This window comes from Anopheles ziemanni, chromosome 2 (assembly GCF_943734765.1).
Source record: "Anopheles ziemanni chromosome 2, idAnoZiCoDA_A2_x.2, whole genome shotgun sequence".
Lineage (NCBI taxonomy): Eukaryota > Metazoa > Arthropoda > Insecta > Diptera > Culicidae > Anopheles > Anopheles ziemanni.
In genome coordinates, this window is record NC_080705.1 from 67,359,441 (window position 1) to 67,381,202 (window position 21,762).

General features: G+C 44.0%; 3 protein-coding genes across 3 annotated transcripts; all 3 read right to left on the reverse strand.

The window, feature by feature from the left end:
* Positions 1-8,464: 8,464 nt before the first annotated feature.
* Positions 8,465-11,810, reverse strand: LOC131294158 (nose resistant to fluoxetine protein 6-like). The gene is made up of 11 exons (XM_058322203.1): positions 11,723-11,810; positions 11,323-11,633; positions 10,817-10,979; positions 10,605-10,736; positions 10,347-10,531; positions 10,091-10,263; positions 9,846-10,014; positions 9,562-9,755; positions 9,298-9,442; positions 8,874-9,203; positions 8,465-8,731 (listed from the first exon to the last, which is right to left on the reverse strand). Exons 1-11 carry the CDS (start codon positions 11,808-11,810, stop codon positions 8,465-8,467), a joined length of 2,157 nt encoding a protein of 718 aa, XP_058178186.1.
* Positions 11,811-12,386: 576 nt separating this feature from the next.
* Positions 12,387-15,415, reverse strand: LOC131294159 (nose resistant to fluoxetine protein 6-like; the record flags this gene model as incomplete). Its single annotated transcript, XM_058322205.1, has 10 exons — positions 12,387-12,644; positions 12,715-13,044; positions 13,124-13,268; positions 13,340-13,533; positions 13,624-13,792; positions 13,853-14,025; positions 14,114-14,298; positions 14,366-14,497; positions 14,570-14,732; positions 15,098-15,415. Coding segments are annotated over 10 exons (2,067 nt in total), but the record flags the coding sequence as incomplete, so codon positions are not given.
* A 994-nt stretch (positions 15,416-16,409) lies between these two features.
* On the reverse strand, positions 16,410-21,267 carry LOC131294160 (nose resistant to fluoxetine protein 6-like). Its single transcript, XM_058322206.1, has 10 exons — positions 21,168-21,267; positions 20,787-21,091; positions 18,516-18,678; positions 18,121-18,437; positions 17,836-18,008; positions 17,596-17,764; positions 17,341-17,534; positions 17,136-17,280; positions 16,713-17,042; positions 16,410-16,646 (listed from the first exon to the last, which is right to left on the reverse strand). The coding sequence occupies exons 1-10, from the start codon at positions 21,265-21,267 to the stop codon at positions 16,410-16,412; spliced, it is 2,133 nt and encodes a 710-aa protein (XP_058178189.1).
* Positions 21,268-21,762: the final 495 nt, after the last annotated feature.

A 21,762-nucleotide genomic window follows, 5' to 3' on the forward strand; every position in this document is an offset into this window, starting at 1 on the left:
CATATAGGATTGAGAAGAAAACGGCAGATAAATACTAGTGAGTTTTTGATTTTGAAACAGATACCTTGGCATAAACACATTTGCTATCAAATGTTGGTAAAATCTATGCGCCTAGAAACTCGCCAAAATTACAAAACGGACGCGCAAAGGCGTAACCACTTTGGTGCAAAAGGTGGAATGTTATTGTAAGGTAAACTAGTGACTGTGTAACTTTGCATCGTTCCAAAGTTCTTCGGATGTTCATATCGAATGTTTGCTTACCCTATTATGTAGTTTCTGTTGCGTCACAAAATGCATTCGTAACCAATAACTGCTATGACGTTCCATGAAAAAGTAAGACTGCTCTTGGAGGAATACGTTTGAATAACAACTGCTTTAATAAGCAGTGACATCGATTGGTGATTAAATGATTGCATGGATTATTCTGGCGAAGAAACGAATACGTACGGTTTGATGAAGTTCAAATCAACGAAACGGGTAACAAGTAGCAGGATTTTTTTTTTACACCCAGCTATGCTTAAGTTGTCAGGATAACGTATGGGGCTACTAAACCGCTGTTTAAAAAATATACCTTCAATACATTGCACTAGTACCTAACAAAGACTAAACCTTTTGAAGTCCAAAACTTTCGAAGTGAGCAAAGGTTTTTGCTGATTGTAAAATCATTCCTCCTTCCAAGTTTTACCGTTGCGTGTTAGGTGAACGTTAAGGCTGGTTTATTATTTTTTTATAAGCTATGAAAAGCCTCTGTGCGATCAATAGCCTCAAGGCAAAAGCTCACACGAAACTCGTCTGGGTACCCGATTTACATGGCCAAAGCCAAAACCGCCCGCAATAGCGTTTATAAATTGAAAAAGAATATATAAGAAAGCAAACGGCGCTACTGTCGGCAATGATTAAACAACATGAAATTGCTGGAGATTTGTTGAATTATTTTTGTTTTCTAAACTGGTGAGATACGTGTGATGCAACTGATGGTTATCCTTTTGATTAGCATCTGCGGCCTCAGATGAAAAAAAACGCTGTTTTGGGCAAAGCTTAAGCTTTTTAAACATGGTATCTATCGATTCAACAATTTGCAGACGGTGAGGTCAATTGGTGATGAACCACCAAGATAATCTGTATGTAGCCTTGGATCAGTACGAAAGATGGACATTGTTGTAAGGGAGAATATAATTAAATATAGATTTTAATCGAATTTGATTGCTAGCAGTTTACGTTACCCTAAACACTATCTATTTTACATTTGAGTGTACCAGAAACTTTGTTGTATGTTTTAAGCTGAGATTTAATCTTTGAACAAATAGTATGATGATGCTATACATGCGAGTACCATTTTGATGGTTATTCAAACCTTTTTAATGTATCTGTCGCGAACAGTTTGCAGCGGTTCTATTAGCATTTCAAATCAGATTGGTTTCTATGTTTCGTTATATATTTATTTCAAAATGTCCTGTCCTGTTTTTTGTTGAGTAATCTCTTACTTTTGTACTATGTTGCGGTTCACGAAACCTCTACACGCCATGGCGCATGTAGGTTCCATCTTCGTTACCTTTCGTAAACATGTTTTTACATTTCCCACCTTTATCCTTAAAGCCAAACCGGCGTTAATGCATCGTAACAAGGGGGGGAAATATATACACGCGATTAAATGAGCACAAGAGTGCCTGTTCGCGTGTTCACCGCTGTCGGTTCTTGACCGATTTTTCGTTCCTGGTAAAAAAAAGTGTTCATAAACAAGCCCGAGCGAGAGAACACCCACAGGACAAAAGTCGAAGTAGTTGATCCTTCGACGGTGGCGTGGAAAATGAAACGGCGAGCGAGAAAAGTAATCGTGCAATTTCCTTGAGCGGGAGCGGCTGAGATCCTGTGTTCCAGCGCCGTACCACAAACGCCCGGAGTATTCTGAACACAATAGACTCTCAGCTGGTACCGAGTTCGACTGGCGGATCTGTTTTGTGTTCAGTCGTTTTCCACCCTCGACGGCGATTTGTTCGATTCGGTCCATGGGAAAGCGTTTTTCACCGGCAAGCGACAGTCTGTGGTTGACGTTCGGGCTTGGTCCCTCAATTTCGGGGGGGAGGGCGAATGGAACGACAATAAATCTCCCGGCGTTCCCGGAAAGTGAATCTCAGTGGAGAAGCTTTGGTTCAGTGTCCTTGGTGCACGTGGACCTGTCAATTAAAAGGACATTCGCGCAAATTGTCCGTCTTTAGGCCCCAACGGCGTGGTTCGTAGATACTTGGCATAGTGATATACGTTCGTTACGCGTGAGTTTAGCTAGAAGTGTGTACTGCCTCCAACGCAAGTTGTTAACTGGAAGTTTTATAACCGTGGCTTTCCCAGCACATACGGCGAGGGAGGATTATTCTACGGATTTCATCCAATATTACGGTATCCAAAGGCGTGAGCAAGGTCAATTTGATTAATTACCCTTCGGTTGGGCACAAAGTACGTTACCGTTTTTTTTTGTATTCTTACGTTGATCTATCATCTTTGGCATACGAACACCAGGGTTTTTCTGTTTTCTTTTCCATGTTCGTTGATGCGTGTTAATTTGTTGGCTAACGTAATCCGTGACTAGCGGAAGCAAAAACACTTGCTACTCACCATATCAGGATTAAGTGGAGTGAACATGTGCGATATAAAGTGAAGTGTTATCGATACGCCACGTTACTCGTAGATTAAAAGGTATTAAAAGGATACTTAATTGGTCTAAATTCTACAGCGATGATACTTGGCAAGGTAATTCTTAGAGTAAGTCTAACATTTAGCCACAACATCAGTTCACAACTGAATGTAATAGCTTCGATGTGAGTGGGGTTTTTCTTAAATCAACTCAAATAACTTGTTTTCAACTAGGTCGAACTTTCCAAACATTTTACTTCATGTCATGTTTCAGCAATTCTTTTTTGTATCCTTTGAAGGTTTCTTCATTACACCCAACTTTTGCGCTGCTTTTTCCCAAGGATGTAAAGAATTCGTATAAGCGCAGGGATATAACTTTTCCCGCAGACACCACGCACGGATCAACTGAATTGGAATCCCGATGTAATTTAAGCTTCGCAAATCGGCTTCTTTTGGGCGCGCCTTGGCGTACATTACACCGTTCCAGGAAACCGTGACGGATTTCGAAATAAACTTCAAATCGATTGCCTTTGGAGCGGGGCGTTCCAACTGTGTGCTGTTGTTTTTAGCATCGGGAAAGTCGAGTTTAATTAGTGCCGATTTTATTACACACAGCAACTAACATACCATTGGGATTTATTCTTTTCCGGAGGTGGGGATGCGTTTGGATTAGGGAGCCTTATTTTCCAGTTCCATCAGGCGCCTCTCGGATAAAAATCCGAGGTAGGTTATTTCTCATTTTTTTTAAATTTTCTTTCACCTCCGCTTATAACATACGCACGATGGACCATAATTACCAAGGGAAATGTTTGTTTTGTGAAAACACTTTGATGGAATGGAAACAAATCAGAACGCTTGTTTATGTAACTGTTTTTTTTGTGACCAGGCAACGAGATAATGTGTATAGTGGAAGATTGTGTTTTGTGTAACTTGTTTTATTCATTTATCATTTAGTGCCGTTCAAGTTGCACCTTTTAATATCATGGAGTTAGGGGACTAATTTGTTTAAAATTTTTGTGGATGTTACACTACTAACTTCCGGTAGTCTTTTTATTCCATGTGATGTCATGTTCGCGCCAAAATCGTCAAAAACCGTTAGCTTTAACCAACGTAATGATGCTCGGTGTTTAACGAAGGGAAACGGATACACACAGCATAAGTTCTTTATGTATTTTTTCCAACAAGATGATCGATTTTCCTGTTCGACAGGGCCTTCGACAGGGCGACAGGGCATATAAAAAAAAACTACATAAGTAAGAAGCGAGAGCGTAGAGAAGAATAGTTAAGATTTAGTTGCCAACCCCGCTAACAGGCAGAAGGTCACACAACAATCTTTTTTCACACGCCACTGCTGCAGGATGGCTCGGTTTTGCTTTTATTTAAATTTCCTTCATTTATGTGCCTTCCACGGCGAAGGAGAATGCGGCAGAAACGGTTCTCTCGCGTGTAGCAACACTGGCGAGAATGTTGCGGAATTAATTATTTACCCGCCGAATTGAATCTTTCTTCCGTACGCGTGGGTGTCCGAGAAGGTTTTGGCCAAGAGGATTCCCCCCCTCCAAAAAAAAAAAAAAAAACGGAAACGTGTCATTGTGCGCCACTGTTGGGCAACACGGAAGATCGAAACGTCGACCGGGAAGACACAGCTGCTCGGTCCGTGTGCAAGTCGTTCAATATCACCGTTGACAGCGCTCGTGTAGCCTTTCAGTTTAATTTAAGTGACTTTTATTACCCCCGACAGTACCACGTTCTCTCATCTCCTCCCCCCCCGGTTGAGCACTTCCGGATGTGGCAACGCGGAGGGAAAACACCGGCAGGAACGTGTCATAATTCATCCGGCCGGTTCGATGTAGGTTACTAGAAATTGCATCAATAGTGACACACACACACCCTTCGCACTAGTGGGTGGGGGTATCTTCAGTTTTGTATGTGTGCCAAAAGAAGGATGATGCGCTGTCAAGTCCAGGCCGCCGCTGGACGACACTGCCGGGAATCGTTATTGGCAGGCTGTTCATAATTTATTCACGTAACTAACGAACCGATTGGCATTAGCATATGGCCGTGGAATATTTTTAGCGATACAGAGAAAAGGGTAGAATCTTTTTCACCGCGACCGAATACTATAAGTAGTTGCGGCAGACTTAGGGAAGGATTGGGGTGAAGAAATATATCTTTTTCGAAACTCGTTGCTCGTAGATAGCACAAATGGTGTCTTTGAAATGGACGTAGTTTAGCACTGACAACTGGCAGAATACATATTTTTGAATGTTTCTACAAAACCAAATTTGGGTTGTGTTAATATTTTTCGCAAAATCAAATCAAATCAAGAAGAAGCCAACTCATTAAAAAGAGTAAGCTCTACTTTTTCGGCTTAATGTTTTCATGAAATGAACCAAAAAATAAATTGCCCTACATCCAATTATATCCACGAGGAAAGGTAGGAAACCTCAATAAAGCTCGTCTACCTTCCACACACCAACGAAAGATAATCTACCAAAACCAGACAGCAGTTTTTACCTAGACGGGGAGAAAACCCCAAAAGAAAGCACAATGTTCGTGTTGTTTTACCCAAACTTTAACCAAGCGGTGTTTTTAATTGATTTATCATAAAAGATTTTTTCCTTGTAGCCAACGACCGTCTTCGGGCCGCGGGCTCTCTCCGTATAACAAACATGCATAATTGGCCGTGAAAGTTCCTCCCCAAAAGCAGGCAGCATTTTCCTTCGGGGTTAAAGTGAAGATTAAATTCTGCATCTTTCATGAGCATTCTTTTGGTGTTGTGTTCGGTTGCTTTTTTTGCTTCTTGTCAAATTTCACTTGCGTGGTTGGTTTCTGCCAGAATGCAAAACACAATCCGAAGTATTTCTATTCGGGGGTGTTGGCTTGGCCGGGTGTTTATTAAACTCTATATATCTTTCGTCAATAGAAACGGGTCAGAGTGTGGGCCCCCGGGTGGCAGGAACGGAACGGAAGGATTATCCCTATTTGTACTTGCTTGCGCGCTTAACCTTATTGGGGTTATGCTGCCGCTTACATTGCTCCCCAATGCCACTCGGATGGTAAGCCTTCTTCGGTATCGAGCCATTTACGTAGTTCGTTTTTCAACCCTTCGCCACCGTCGCCGAGCATTCGGAAGACGGTAGATTTTAAACTAGGCATAAACTATTTACTCGCTATCGATTTTCCACATGAGTCATATTCCTCCGTTCCATCGTTTCGAATGTCGGTGGAGTTTCATTTCCGTCCGTTTTCTAAGTGGCCGCACCGGACTTCGGTGGTTTTCCACTCGGCGGCTCGGTGTGTTTCTTGTGTGCGTCGCTGCCATGCTCACCGATAATACATAAATTATCCCGCAACTATTTCTTTTTCCGAGTCGTAGGAAGCTACGTAAAAAACGAGTATAATGAATAGTAGTCCGGTTAGCGGTTGTCTGTAGCGTTGCCGGGTTTCGTTTGGCAACGTTTACAGGAAATGGGGGGAAAGAAGTGGATAGGAAAGTTGCGTGTTTCCTTTTTTAGCCTCATGGTTTTCCTCTCCTTCAATTCTTCCTTTACTTTAAATTAGCCCTATCGGTTATGGTGCCAAGTGCCAAGTTTATCGAAACGGTAAACCAGAAAATGTTTTACGAAAAGAATTAAATTGTCAGCGACTCGGTAATAATTACATACAGCACGGCATCTATATTGTTGCATGTAAATTACCGGTTAAGGTCCTTGAGCAGTTTCCATAATAATATTTTAAGCATTATATGGTACTTTTATAAGAATGATTGCAGGCATTAATCTTTTCGGGATTCATGAGCAAATAACAGTTTTCTGGGCTTTTGCTTTTTGTGTAGTTTCACAAAACCTATTATTATATGCTGGTTTTGTTTATCCTTGCAGTCTGGTTTGTACGAATGCAGATGACTCAGAATATTGATTTGTGCTACTTTGCATTGAATATCTTAATTGACCGATTTTGAGAATGTTGACTTTGTGTCGTATATCCATGCTCATTTTTGTATTGTACTTCTAATTTATTAGCATTTAATGATACCTGGATCAAGTATTGTTGTTGTGGTGGCACATATTCAACTGAGAAATAATACTTTTCCGTCATGTTTTGGCATAACCAATCATATTTTCAACGAGAGGCATAAAAATCTCTGAACATCAACGACTCACATTCGTTTGATATTATTGTTGATCACGCCCGACGCTTGCCTGCCCGCCCATCCCGCCCATCCCCGCAGACGATGGCTTTTGCTTTATTTCAAAATATTGCCCCAGATGGGTTTCCCGTGTTTGTGCTTATCATGTTTTCAGCTTCGTTTACCAACAGAAAACGAAGATTTACTTTTTCATGTGCTTTGGGAAAATGGCCCTCCCTGCCGACCTTGCCGACCGCCTGCCCGCTTCCAACACTCTCCGGGTGTGTGTGTGTGTGCGGTGATCGAGCGTTCCATCGAGCCGGGTTTACTACCCTTCCCCTACCGTGCTCCTGCGGCTGATGATGGTCGTGTTTTCGACTTCCTCCTGGGTCACATTTTTTTCGATCGAAAGTCAAGGATACTCGTGCGCAAATTCTTACCCCACCAAAAGGATACCACCGTGGGTGTGTGGGTTGGAAAGCACACGTGCATACCTTCCCATCCATATCCTCCCCGGCACGTCACATCCGTCGAAAGAGGTTCATTTGGCGTGGAAAATGATGAGTATCAATCGACGATGCCGGTTCCGTGCGCGAACCCATTGAACCTGACGGCGTTTGCGTGACTTGCCGTAATGGCCTGACGGAAGCGCTTTCGCAAGGAGGTTTGGGGGAGGGTGGTGTTTTCGTACTCATTGCGCTCATTTCGCGAACCACGCGTAAAGCGCACCCATTGCCCGATTGCGAGGCAGCGGTACGCCGGATAGCGCCGGTCTGCACACCGGTGGTATCGTCTTCGGCCACGAGTGGCTTTAAACTTCGCCAACGACCATCGGCAAGGGGATGCTTAAAAGTTTACTACCTCTCGTGTCATTCCGCGAATACTCAAATTCGATGCGATCTGTCACCGTGCGTCTTGCGCGTTTCGCTAGCACATTTCGGTCATTTGGGGAATGTTTGGACTCCAAATAATAATATAGAGAGCGGCAATTTTCCTATCGCACGCCACTGCCTCGTCTCCGCAAATCCGCCTGCCGAGGAGCTTACCTTAACCTTTGGCCGCCACCGTTAGACGTTACGGGCGTAGGGGGAGGGTTGGATTTATTTGCATCGGGTAAATTTGCACCATAATTTAGAGCCACACGAGAATCGTGGTCGTCCTACACTGCTGCAATGCGGGCTCGGAGGGCCGTTTCGCTCGCATTCCGCAGCATTATTTATGGGGTACGGTTTGCTTTTTCGCGTGGTTTATTAACACGGACGATTCGGGCTCCATTCAAGTGTCCCATCAAGATGTAGGTTGATTTGACGAAGGTGCACCGTCGATGTTATACCACATCTCGACGCAGTAATGCCGAACTTTGCTAATGAGTTGGTTTCCAATGAACCACGGTTTTATGTGGTATGCGTGATTGGTTTGGCAGCGTGGAAACTATTGTAAATCAGCGTAGGAATGACACAAATGATGGAAATATAAAGTTCAATAATTAACGTTCATGAGAATTCGCTTAAGTGGCCCTTCAGCTAGTAATTAAGGAACACTTAAGAATGAGGTTGCAGAGGCACATTTATATTTCAAACATTATTTAATATACAACAAGATTAACATACATATTACATACTACAATACACACCACCGGTTTACAATTTGGTTTGAAAGAAGGTTTGCAGCACCATTCGGAAAAAAATGTGCAAACGATACTCATTACATTTTTTCCTGTTCCGCCGAGTCCTTGCTAGCATCCGCATTGTTACGCGTCTTTGCGTCAGCTGCAGTTACTCCCAAGAAATTTGCAGGTGTTTCTTCCGTATTCCCGTACCGATTACGGCTACCGGACGTGCCGGTTCTCCGCTTTCCGTGCAGGCTTTCGAAGAGAATCTTCTGCAGAGAGATAAACGGAGACTCCAGCATCAGGCAGAGCACCCAACCGAGGACGTAAGACATTACCAGCGTCGACCAGCTGGCGGTGTTCTAAAACGGGACGAAATGGGGACGAAACTCGATTAAAAATGAAGAGCATGTGCCACGGTTGTGGTTCTATTCCAGTGGTGCTGGTAATTATTTAAGGGTTTGTTTCGTTTGTTAATTGTTTTTTTTTTCATTTCGGACTTACCATTTCGAATACACCCAAGTTTATCGAGCGCCTGGTACCGTAGGCGGCGGCCCGGGTGATGAAAAAGTGACACAGATACGCACAGTACGTCAGCCGGCCGAGAATGCCGAAGAAGGGAATGTTGACCAGCCGAAGGACGGGCTTGCTGGCGCGGAAGATAAACGCGACGGTGTGGAAGAACATGAGCGCGGTGTAGAGTATGCGCCCGAGCGGGAACACTAGCGCCATCCAGGCGGAAGGTGTTTCGAACAGATTGCTGTAGACGACGTATCCGGCCACGAACGACCCCGGTACGGCCAGCACGGCGAGAAGCCACAGTAATGAGAACATCTGACCAAGTGGAGAGGGGAAAGAGTAGATGGCGGGGGTTACTTAGTGGCACGGGTTGGGTGCAAAAATCGGCCCGGTAGTAGGACCAGCTTACCTTTGGTGTTTTGAAGTTCCTTTTCTGCAGATGAAGAACGTAGAAGGAGCCCATTATGGCGGCCGTGTAATTGACCAGGTTCATGTGTGTCGGCAGATAGGTATCGCGGTACATGTCCCAGTACCAGAAGGAAAATCGGAGCGGCCTAAAGAGCGAGGTGGGAGATTCGGGAGGGAATGGGGAATGTGTAGGAAACGTTTACCGCGTTCCGGCGAGGCGCAGAAATGCGGAATAATTAAGTCCACCGGCGTTTTGGATACTTACTCTGGAGGTAACACAGTGACGGCTTCGTACTCGTTGACGTATACAATGATGGCCGCTAGCATGGACCACAGGAGTAGCAGAAACGAAAGAATGTAGTTCTTCAGTTTGGGAAACCGAAAGACTATGGCGCAAACTATTAAGCCGTAGACAAACATGTGGAAGTCCGCTGCCAGGTACCAGGTATGTTGCATACACTATAGGAGGACATTCATGAAATAAAATCGAGCATGAATTACTCTGAAAAGTCCTAGAGGTTGTAATGCAATAACAGAAAATCTGGTTACCGGTTCGTCGATGGCATAGTAGTTGTTAATGTACAACAAATTAGCCCACCAGTTCCTCCGACAGTAGGTGCGGCCCGTTTCAAATCCTTTACGCCACAACGGACCATCCAAGTACCGCACAAGCCATGTTGCTTCCAGGAACATAATGAAAGCGTACACCGGAGTTAATCTGCAATAGAAGGACAGAGAGAGTTACACCCCAACATAGGAAAGTACGTGCATTTTCCGATTTATTGTTTTCCTACCGGACGTAACGCGCAATCGAGATCATGATGATTTCAACGAATCCCAGTTTACGACCCGTTTGCTCCAATTTAGAGACCAACGACAGCACTAACATCAGTGCGCTGATTATGAAAAAGGTGGTAACAATGTGCGTTCCGTTCACCACAATCATTGAATCGACATCGCTGAATTTCTGCAAAAGAAAATATGACCGGCGCATCACATCACAAGCGTTTGACGGACTTTTATTGTGGATCTGTTTCGAAAAAACCTTACCCGCTCGATAACCCTGGCGGTTCGAGGCTGTGCGTACAGGATGTTGTGTCCCATATTGATCATCATAAAAATTATAAACCTTATCGCGTGCACGTAACGTATCGAGTGGCTCAACGAGTCTTCACCTCGCGAGGTGAGCCGATACCAATTGCGGATGATGGAGAACGAGACGCACACCATGGAGACTGAAATGACGAGTCAATTTGGGGCATTTAGGAAAGCGTGTAGATTTTACACCAAGCACTCCTATGTACTTACCCTTGCTGGGAAGCTCGGTTTGGTAATGGGACAGTCCGTGCTCTTGTTTGCAACGGTGATCATACCAACTGGAGCCAAACACTATCAGTAAAAGCAACGCCAGCACGACTAGGAAGGCGATATCCAAATTGTCTTCAGGATGAGAATAATTAACCTTGTTCAGTTTTAAATTGGTTTATCAAATGTTCGTTTGCCAAGTTGCTCATGCTTACCAATTGGATAGGATTCGGTGTTATTGTCACAGTATTCTATTTCCGTGTATGCCCGCAATCCGTGGTCCTGCCGTAACTCAAAGTTGATGCATTGAGCGAAGATTTCCGAATAGTTCCGTCGGTACTCGTCCACGTCCCGAAATGTTCCATTTTTGATGATGTACTTCGGGAAAAATAAGTAACGTATTAACATCTTGCACTATGACCGCTTTGAAAATAGGCTCGTCATCACATTAAAAATTAGAGTTTGATTCAATACTGTTTGTTAGATAAGGAACGGAAAAATATTAATTGGTGTGTACGATATTAAAATGATAAACTTTTGCTGTAGCCCATTGCCATTACTTTCTCGGTCAATAATAATCTCGGAAACGTGATGATGATGGGTAACCAACAAACGGCACAGAATTAATTGCCAATCCAGAAAACAATTATTTGCACTGCCCTTCCTTCCTTCAGGCTAAATGTTACTGGAAACGAACGAGTGGGCTGGTTGGAAAATTTACCGGGAAATCTATTTTGAACTTCGGTACCACCAACGCATCTAGCTCCTCCCGGGTTACATTGTTCCGCTCGAGAGTCGCCAGTTTTTGGAGACACGTTTGCAGGCAGAGACCTCGGTCGAGATGTGCGTGGTTAAGATGCTGCTTCCAGTTACTGGAGTAGTCGGCGATCACGTTCCAGACACGGGACGACTCGTTCGGTTGGACAATTGCTTTCACCATACAATAGACGCCGGGTACACTGGGATCGTCGCGTAAACACTCGTCGTAATCGTCGAAGTGAAACACTCGTGGCATCAGGTTGTACTGCGACACTGCAAGAAGTTGAGGAGGGCCAAGATTTTGGCAAGGTCGTTAGGCGTTTTGGCACATTCGACTGGACCTACTATCACTTTTTGCTTACTATTAAACTGGGTTGCAGTATGCACCATCGGGCTGGTGCATAAGACGCTGCATACGAACACTACGAGCACTTTCACGATCGACGCCATGATCGTACACGTCTTCTCCGTAGGACAGCCGTCGACAGTCTGGTTCGACCGATAAATGGACGGTGGATGGTTCAACCTGCGATACCAGGATCAGCGTTGTAACGTGACGTCACACCGGCGGGATGTCCGATAGCAAGGTCACTAGGAACAGCGTTCAACAAAACACGAGTAAGTGATCGAGAGAATGTATGTGATCGCACTTACTGTATCAGGGGTCTGAAGAAAAGACCACAGATGGCACTGACTACGTTCAAGTGATCGTGGTACCGATCCGTAGTGAAAGGAAAACCCTCAGAGTTTCATGTTTTATTGTTCGTTTCGTAATCTCCATTGGCGTGGGGGTTTTTCTTCTCCTGCAAGGCGTTGGTTTTTATTTTGGGGTCATCGCCAGTGCCAATTTCAACTACTGAATTACCCAGGATGATTACCTGTCCATCGTTCAATTTTCGATCATATATTTTCAAGTAACGTACAAATAAACACCTCTAACAAAGGTGAAATAAAGTTTTATTGTGTCATATACAACTTCAAACAGTAAATCTATAAAAAAAAACATGTGGTGCTACTCGCTATAACTTACATTTTTTCGTGTTCCACCGAGCGTGAATAGAACTTTTCCACGGGGTTGTCCTTCTGGTCATCAGTTCTAACCTTCTTAAAACTAGAAGGTGTCTGCAGATTACTCTTTAGATGAGTATTTTTTTCTTTGCCTTGCTGCCCGCTGAAACATCCGAAAAGAAGTTTCTGCAGCGAAATGCATGGCAATTCCAGCATCAAGCATAGAAACAAAGCAGGAACGTAGGACATCGCTAGCGTAGCGCAGCAAATCATTGTCTGTAGGAGCGAAGGAACATTTCTTAACATCGCAATACATACTGTACATCCGAGGGCATTTTCTACTTACCATTTCAAATAGTCGAAAGTCTATCGTGTGTCTTGTACCGTACGCGATGGCACGGTTGATAAAAAAGTGCCAAAGATAAGCGCAGTACGTCAGCCGGCCAAGGATGCCGAAAAAGTGGATATTGGCCAGACGCAGGCAGAATCTGGACGCAGGAAAGATGAACCCGATGATGAACAGCACTATCAGGGCCGTATAGTAAATGCGCCCGAGCGGAAACGCTATGGCCATCCACGCGGAAGGTGTTTCAAAATCCTGGTTGTACATCAAGAAACCGAACATAAACCAGGCCGGTATGGCAACGATTCCGAGGAACCAGAGAATTGTGAACATCTGTGCAGGAGAAATTGGGAAGCATATTAAAGAGTATGAGAAAAAATTACATCGAGCTGCATCCAAGGACAATGTGTACCTTGGTCGGTTGAAATTTCTTTTTCGTGAGATAGATAATGAAGAAGGCACCCATTATCGCAGCCGTATAATTCACCAGGTTCATGTGGGTTGGAAGATAGGTATCGTGATACATGTCCCAGTACCAAAAAAGAAACCGAAGGGATCTATGGAAATATGGAGAAATGAATAAAATGTTCATGACAAGCGCGCAAAAGCCTGTGTAATTCAAACATACTCGGGAGAAACAATCGTTGCAGCTTCATATCCGTGGATGTACACGACAATGGCCGCAATCATGGACCAGAGTAGTAATAGTAACGATAGGATGTAGTTTCGCTGTTTCGGACATCTAGAGACCACTGCAAAAACTACTAGACCGTACAAAAACATGTGGAAGTCTGCTGCCAGGTACCAGGTGTGTTGCATACACTGTAGGAGGACATTCATGAAATAATATCGAGCAAAAATTACTCTGAAAATTTCTAGAGCTAGTAATACAATAACAGAAAATCCGGTTACCGGTTCGTCGGTGGCATAGTAGTTGTTAATGTACAACAAATTAGCCCACCAGTTCCTCCGACAATAGGTTCGACCCGTTTCAAATCCTTTACGCCACAACGGGCCATCCAAGTACCGCACAAGCCACGTTGCTTCCAGAAACATGATGAAAGCGTACACCGGAGTTAATCTGTAACGGTAAAGGTCATGTGATAGTTTGCAAATTTAAAATATTTGAATAGTTTCCTACCGCACGTAACGCGCAATCGAAATCATGATGATGTCCCTCAATCCTAGTTTGCGTCCTGATTTCTCCTGCTTTGTGATGAGCGAAAGGATCAACATCAAGACACCAATGACGAAGAAACTGGTAACGATATGGAAACCGTTAGCGACCACCATGGTGCTGACTAGATGGTACTTCTGTAGGGAGGATGCATTCCGTTTTTATTTTAAACACTACATAGTTCACTTTCCCACAAATACAAGTCAGTTAACAAATTGAACGTACATCCTCTACAATCTTAGCCGTTCGTGGTTGTGCCACGAAAACGTTGTGTCCCATGTTGATCACGGAGAAAAACCCAAACCTCAGCGCATGCACGAATCTCATCGAGCGACTGAACGAGTCGTCCTGCCTCGTGGTGAGTTTGTACCAGTTGCGAATGAATGAGAACGAAACGAACGCCATAGATACTAGAAGGACAGCACGAAATTAACGACCATTTTCACATGCTTAAGGCGCGTACCAAAGCGTACTCACCTTTACTGGGAAGCTCGGTCCGGTAGTGCGACAATCCGTTCCCTTTTTCGCAACAGTAATCGTACCAACTGGAGGAAACAACTGCCAGTAAAAGAAGTCCCAGTGCACCAAGGAAGGCAATTTCCAAATTGTCTTTAAAAGATGAAAATTACCTTCTGTGAAATATGTTCATACGAAGTCATCATGAAATCATTTCATTCTTACCAATCGGATACGATTTCTTGTTACTATCGCAGTATTCAATTTCTGTGTATGCCTGCAGTCCATGGTTCTGTTGCAACTCATGGTTGATGCATTTAGAGAACGTTTCGGAATAATTTCGCCGGTACTCGATGACGTCACGGAACGTTCCATTTTTAATAATGTACTGGGAGTAAAGACAGACAATGTGTTAACGTAATTATATTATCATTATAGCGAGGATGTCATTATGCTGAAGAGTCTGCTAAATCAACAACAATTTCCTTATTACGCGGTTTAATTACTATAATATCTTTTTTATCGAGCAACCCGTGTGTAAAACGATACGTCATAATAGCGCTGAAACTAATCACCAATTACAATCACTTTCTCGGTCAAAACAACAAATCAACTGGAAACGTGACGATGGCGAACCGCGAAACGGCACAGAATTAATTGCCACTCCAGAAAACAATTATTTGCACTGCCCTTTGCTCTCTTCAGGGTAGATTCGGGTTTACTGAATAGTTGTGGGTTGTTTGGAAAATTTACCGGAAAATCTATTTTGAACTTCGGTACCACCAACGCATCTAGCACTTCCCGGGTTACATTGTTCCGCTCGAGAGTCGCCAGTTTTTGGAGACACGTTTGCAGGCAGAGACCTCGGTCGAGATGCGCGTGGTTTAGATGCTGCTTCCAGTTACTGGAGTAGTCAGCGATCACGTTCCAGACACGGGACGACTCGTTTGGCTGGATAACCGCCTTCACCATGCAGTAAACGCCAGGACCACTGGGAACATCGCGCAAACACTCATCATAATCGTCGAAGTGAAACACGCTTGGCATCATCTTGTACTGTGACACTGCAAGAAGTCGGGGATGACCAACATTTTAGAACGTTAAAAATTGTTGGACATTCTACGGTCACTTTTGCTTAAACCTACTGTTGAACTGCGTTGCGCCATCCACCACGAGTCTGGAGTGTAAGATGACACTAACGAGAACCAAAACCGATACCATGATCGTCACCATGGTTGCGAACGTCTTTCCCGATCGGTGGGTTGAGTAACATTGGTAGCCACAGGTCGGAAACTGGCGCCAAATCGTGCAGATTTTGGCACCAAACTCTGGAAACCACCTCCATCCTTGACGTTGAAGACTGAACGGATGACTTGGTACAGGCGCCATTGGATATGTTAAATAAAATATCAATGTAGAAAAACAAAGAGAAAGTGTTCGGACTAGTTTTATTTTTGGTGTGCCTTTCAACAATCCAAACAAGTCCCGAGTGCAGTTTCGGTGACTGGATCACGTTCTTGATGTGAATGCATGCAGTCGAATGTGCAGCCGAACCTTCGGTAAACTTGAAAGTAAAAAAAGCTGTTTTTATATAGGGGTACTGAATGTTCGAAGGCATGTGTGTTGATTTATATAATAATTCAACAACTTATAATGAGAACATCATGTATTTATTAGATTATATTTGCCCTTTACTTGCTTTAATTCAAAGACTACATGACTAATCCTTAAAAACCTTGTTTGTTCGATTTTTTATTTAAAATATTGCAAGATTTGTTTTTACTCGGATTAAAATACCTACCTCATTGCAAACTTTCAATAATAGATTATGAAAGTATCCGATCAGCGTATGATGTTATATCTATTGGATTTTCGCTATGAGAACATCAGGACAGACGGAACATAAGACTTTTAAAGTAGTTAATTCAATTGTTTATTCTGTAATTGAACCGTAGACGTGTGATCTATAAAACTAGCATACCTATTGTGTTGTTTGTGTGGCACCTTGCTATCATTTGTTTGACACTATTCCTACCGATGGCTTTAATAACTATTAAGACAATAATTAAAAACGTTGACTGAAAATAACTTTGGGCATGGAATTCTTCTCGTCCGGATGATCGCAGTAGCTCGTATCCGTACCGTGGTCAGCACTGCTGGACGAGTGCTCCGTACCGTCCTCAGATCGCACGTGGCGCTTGAACAGCTGCCTCTGCAGTGCAATGAACGGTGACTCCAGTACCAAACACAGCATCCAAGCCAACATGTACGAGAGAACGACGGTCGCTGCCCAGACGGAACCCTAGAAGAGTAAAGAACAGAATGTCAACACTACACGAGGAGAAAAAGTTTTTACGAGAATACATACGATATCGATTGTTCCGTAGCGGAAGAAGCTTCTGGTGTTGAACACGGCCATCTTGACCAGACACAGATGCACCAGGTACGCACTGTACGTCAGCCGGCCGATGATCGTGTAGAACGGAATGTCCGCCAGTCGGGTCAGTAGCTTCACGAACCGGAACGAAAGGCCGATGCCGATAAAGAACACAATCCCCGTGAACAGCAGGCGTAGGAACGGGAACAGTAGGGCCATCCAGAGGGATGGCGTCGCGAAGCGGTTGTGGTAGAAGAAGTAACCGGCGGCAAACATAGATGGAATTGACAGACAGCTAACCCACCAGCACGCTTTCACAAACTATTGATGGAATTAGAGGAGATAGTAGATAAAGAAATCAGTGCTTGGATGTGCAAGCTGAAATATCTGCACAAGAAAACCCTTATTCCTTACCCAGTGATAATCGGACCTAGTTTTGGACAGGTGAATATAGTAAAACGTAAGTGCGATCGCGCAGGTGTAGTTCACCACGTACATATGCGTTGGGACATAAGTTTCCGTGTAAACTGGCCAGTACCAGAACCAGTATCGAATTTGCCTGAAAAATAACCGACAGTGAAAAACTGAAAGTTTGCTTGCATTGCCAACAACAACTTACTCTGGAGTGAATATTGGGATGGCATCGAACTCGTTGGCGTAAATAATGATGGAGGTTATGGCGTAGCTAAGGATCAGCATCGCCCCCAGCAGTAGATTCCTTATTTTGGGAAACCGCGTGATCAACGCGCACAGCACAAGACCGTACACGAACAGATGAAAGTCGGCCGCCAGATACCACGTGTGCAGCATACACTGTGAAGACGATACACGCAGGATAACAATAGATCTCTCCCAAAACATTCGAACAACTTACCGGCTGATCCACCTTGTAGTAGTTGTTGATGTAGAGTATATTCGCCCACCAGTTCTCTCGGCAGTACGTTCGGCCCGATTCGAAACCTTTCTGCCACAGCGGTCCATCGCCTAGTCGTATGACCCAGGTAGCCTCGAACAGCATCACAAACGCGTACACGGGCGTCAATCTGTTGATCGATAGTACTCAATACTTGCTAGAGAGTTTATCGCAATCTGTGCGTGGGCCGAATAGGCTTACCGAACGTAACGGGCGGCGGAAATTATGAAAATTTCAAGAACTCCAACCTGCTTCTTCGTTTGTTCGACCTTCTGCATGAAGAACAGCACCAACAGCATGGCACTGATGGAGAAAAACGTCGTCACTATCTGGAACCCGTTGATGAGCACCATCGTTGGGAGATCGTAGAAACGCTGGAACGGATGGAAATAGTACGACTTAAGAACCTGTTTCTATCGGTACAGTCACCAAGCAGTCAGCAAAGGCGGAAGGGAAAACACGCCCTAGCCGGATTTGCATTGCTACCTTCTCGATGGTGAGGGCCGTCCGAGGTTGTGCGTAGAAAAGGGTATGTCCCAGGGTTACGCCGAAAAAGACGAGCATCCGGATCGTGTGGATGTAGCGCAGGTCGTGGCTCAGCTGGTCATCTCCGCGACACTTTATGCGATACCAGTTCCGGATGATGGAGAACGACACCAGAAACATCTGCTTCGAGCTGGGTAGATCGTGCATGTAGTGTTCCAGTCCGTGCGTCGTTTTGCACCGGAAGTCGTACCAGCTGGACGCGGTCACAATGGCGGCGATCGCGAGCGCCACCACTATAAATGTGATTTCTAGCCAATCTGAAAAGCACGAGAGCAGTAGAATTAGGGAAACTTACTGGAGGCCTCTTTTAAGTAGCATATAAAAGTAAACCGTACCGATCGGGTATGATGTAGTATTACTATCACAGTACTCTATCACCGTTTGCGCCTTGAGTCCGTACTTTTCGGACAGCTCGGCGTTGACGCACATTTCTAGCAGCTCCGAGTAGTTCTTGCGGTAGGCTTCGACGCTTCTGAAAGTCCCTGTAGGGAAAGTGTACTGATGAAAACAACAAGACAAATTAACAAAGGATACACATTTACAAATTCAGCACTAGGTAATAAGAACTAAATCAAATTTAGTGGCTTTACAAAAATGAAGCTTTGTTTTAATGAAAATTAAATAAAACACATCTTTGGGGTCTCTCTATGGCGTAATTGTGCATCATGATTTATCAATGGGTATTATTGTATCTGCTTCCACGTAGTGCATAGTTTTATCCGAATTTATTATTGTTGAAAATATCGAAATTTGAAAATATTTTTAAAAATTTCCTTTCTATCCTTCTCCTTTTCAAATTAAAAAAACTCGTCCCAAAGAAATATATTCTAGTGTTGAAAAGCACGCTTCAAAATTCGTCAATGTTCCAAGGATATATTTGTTAATTGTAAAAATATTTGCAACGAATTATTCGTTACAGGGGCGAAGATGGATACAATTACAAATTAAATCATTTTTTAGGGAATAAATTGAGATCATGATTTCTAGAGCCAATGCATACGGCTTGAAAATAGACTAAGCAAATTTCATGCTTTTGACTAATGCAACAAGGTAACATTTTGCTCGATATTGCGCTTCACGCTTCCATGGGCATCAAATATTGTTCTTTAATCTTCACCCTTTTTTAAACACATGCATAGGAAACTCGTAGTTCCGGTGTGCATAAGAGTGTTGCCACAAGGTTCCCTACGATATTTTGGCTCCAAATCATCGTAAATATTATGGCACAGAAATAATAAATGCGAGATCGGTCATCCTATTGTCGCACGAGTCACCGGCAGACTGCGCATCCGAAACCTGTATCAGATTGGCGACCTTTTTTCCAAATCAGACGTGTTGTGATCTTCGATCAGAGCATAAAAATGTAAATTTTAAGCTTCGATTCCCTTTCGATGCCAGCGGTTCAATGCACCGGGGCGACGACGAAAATGAAGGTCTAGGTCTCAGGAATTATAACTTATTCACCAGCCTGTCATCCTTCTCCAGCGCAACGATGCGGGGGCCGACGGTTCCTTAAAACAGTTTCGCTTATGTTAATTGACAATCGGGCCGTGAAGTCGGAAGAGCACAATGGCGCTGAAGCCGGGAAATACGCTCCTACACACACAAAAAAACCGGATTCGATCCCAATCCGAATTCCGGAGGAAATCGTTTTCTCAGATTACAGATTTGCTTCAGCCGAATCATTTGTGGTCACTTCTAATTTCGTTCCCTTTTCAACGCGGTGCTGGTTTTATATAGGCCAGCACTATGGTCGACCTTGTGACTAAATAATTGATAGTGCTAAATAATATCAAACTGGTTTTCATATTCTTCGGCGGGACTAAAGGGAATCCAGATGACTTTGAATAAAAAATCAAAAATCTGTCATAACGCAAAGCGGCACATTTGTGGCGTAAAATGTCACTCACGAGCAAACATTTGTTTTAGCCCGCTCACTCGGTTTGTGGGGGCCACTTTTTGTTTCAGGCCCCTTTTCAGGTGCTAAAAATTGGAACCGGATCGACCGGTAGCCCTCGGTATCTAACGGGACGGGCAACCTTGAACCGATTCCCAACGGTCGCACAATCGTGACCCGACCCAGGGCGCACTAATGCGCCGATTGCCTAATTAATTATGATCTATCTTGCGCGATGCGCCCGTGATTTGCCACAGCGTCGCTACGCATCGTCGGTGGCGCTTCTGCCTGTGTTCGTGTACTCCTTCTCGATTTCCCAAGATTTGAATTAACCCTTTCATGTTGAAACTCTCATGCAAGAGCGTCCGCAAGGTGCATAAACGGCTTCACCAAGAATATAGTCTGCTTTGGCACCTTTATAGTCATTTAAAAAATTGCAGCTTATAGTAAGGTTCTACAGAGCCCTTGATATCTTGATCGTTAAGCGATTCTTCCGGTATGAGTCCTTAAGAAATGAGTTTCTGTACTCATTATAAACCATATTTTTAGCGACCACTTTGGACATAACATTGGTTGAATGAAAATCCAACATAATTCCATACGGAAAAGCCTTCGGCAGTCCCGAGACAACACGTGGTAGAATATTCGGCGATAAAACTTGACACTGTCCTCCCAGTATGACGGTTTATAGTGGATACAATAAAATTACCCGGATGTTGGTCTTGAATTTCGGCACAAGCAACTCGCTGGCATTGAGCCGATCGGAAGCGCTCAAACTCTCGAGTCGGCGTTCGCAGTCCCGCACACAGAACCCCCGGTCCAGATGAGCATGGTTGACGTGCACCTTCCAGTTGTCCGAAGCTTGCTCGATAATGCGCCAGACATCGGAGGTGTTGTCTGGCCGGATGACCGCCTTCACTACGCAGTATACGGACGGTACGGATGGGTTGTCGTTTAGGCAGATGTCGTAGTCTTCGTACTGGAACACACGTGGCATCCGCCAATATTCCGACACTGAAAGCGGCACACGGGAAATAGAGGAAATCTAATTCCAAAACCAGCAGATTTTGTTGCGCACAAAAAAACTCACATTCCAATAGCTCGCCGTGACATTCCCGAACCACTAACCCTACCAGTAATACCCCTATCGCTGGAGCCAGGAACCACCAACTCCCTATAGGGTGTCCCATTATGTATCACTTTCCACCAAACTTTTCCTTTCAAAAGAAGTCCTCGTCTTTCTAACAACAGTTACACCGATATAGAGTTCCGGTCGCGATCGCGTCCCACGTTGAACTGAACTGGAAGTTTAGGCGATCGAGTTCTTTAACCGGTGGATTCTCGTACTTTCGGCATCTAACCGGCTCCAGCTAACAGTCGTCGTTTGGAGCCAAATGTTTTTGTGGGGGGAAACGTCGCCGCGTGGAGGAGTGCCCAAAAGAGACAGATGCTTAAATTTTTGGGGCCTATTTTCGGTGACCGCGTTGACTTGACTCGTGGTTTTGTGTTTAATGTCTCGAACTTCGAAACCGCGCGTTTTCGATAGCACCGAAGTGATGATTAATCCTACCAATTTCTGAATGTGTTTGATATTGAAAGTGTAATAAGCTCCTGTTTAAGTTCGAGCAATGAAAAACAGTATCCTTTTTGTTTGATATTTTCTTGTTTTGAAGGATATTTACGTG

Excerpts from the sequence above, each read along its gene's own strand:
- LOC131294158 (XM_058322203.1), bottom strand. The coding sequence starts at position 11,810 with ATGGCGTCGATCGTGAAAGTGCTCGTAGTGTTCGTATGCAGCGTCTTA. Across the intron at positions 10,980-11,322 it reads AGTTCAAAATAGATTTCCCG|TACATCATCAAAAATGGAAC; the intron begins GTAAATTTTCCA and ends TTTTTCCCGAAG. Across the intron at positions 9,756-9,845 it reads ACTATGCCATCGACGAACCG|TGTATGCAACATACCTGGTA; the intron begins GTAACCAGATTT and ends GTCCTCCTATAG.
- LOC131294160 (XM_058322206.1), bottom strand. The coding sequence starts at position 21,267 with ATGGGACACCCTATAGGGAGTTGGTGGTTCCTGGCTCCAGCGATAGGG. Across the intron at positions 18,679-20,786 it reads AATTCAAGACCAACATCCGG|TACACTTTCCCTACAGGGAC; the intron begins GTAATTTTATTG and ends TGTTTTCATCAG. Across the intron at positions 18,438-18,515 it reads TACTACATCATACCCGATCG|ATTGGCTAGAAATCACATTT; the intron begins GTACGGTTTACT and ends CGTGCTTTTCAG.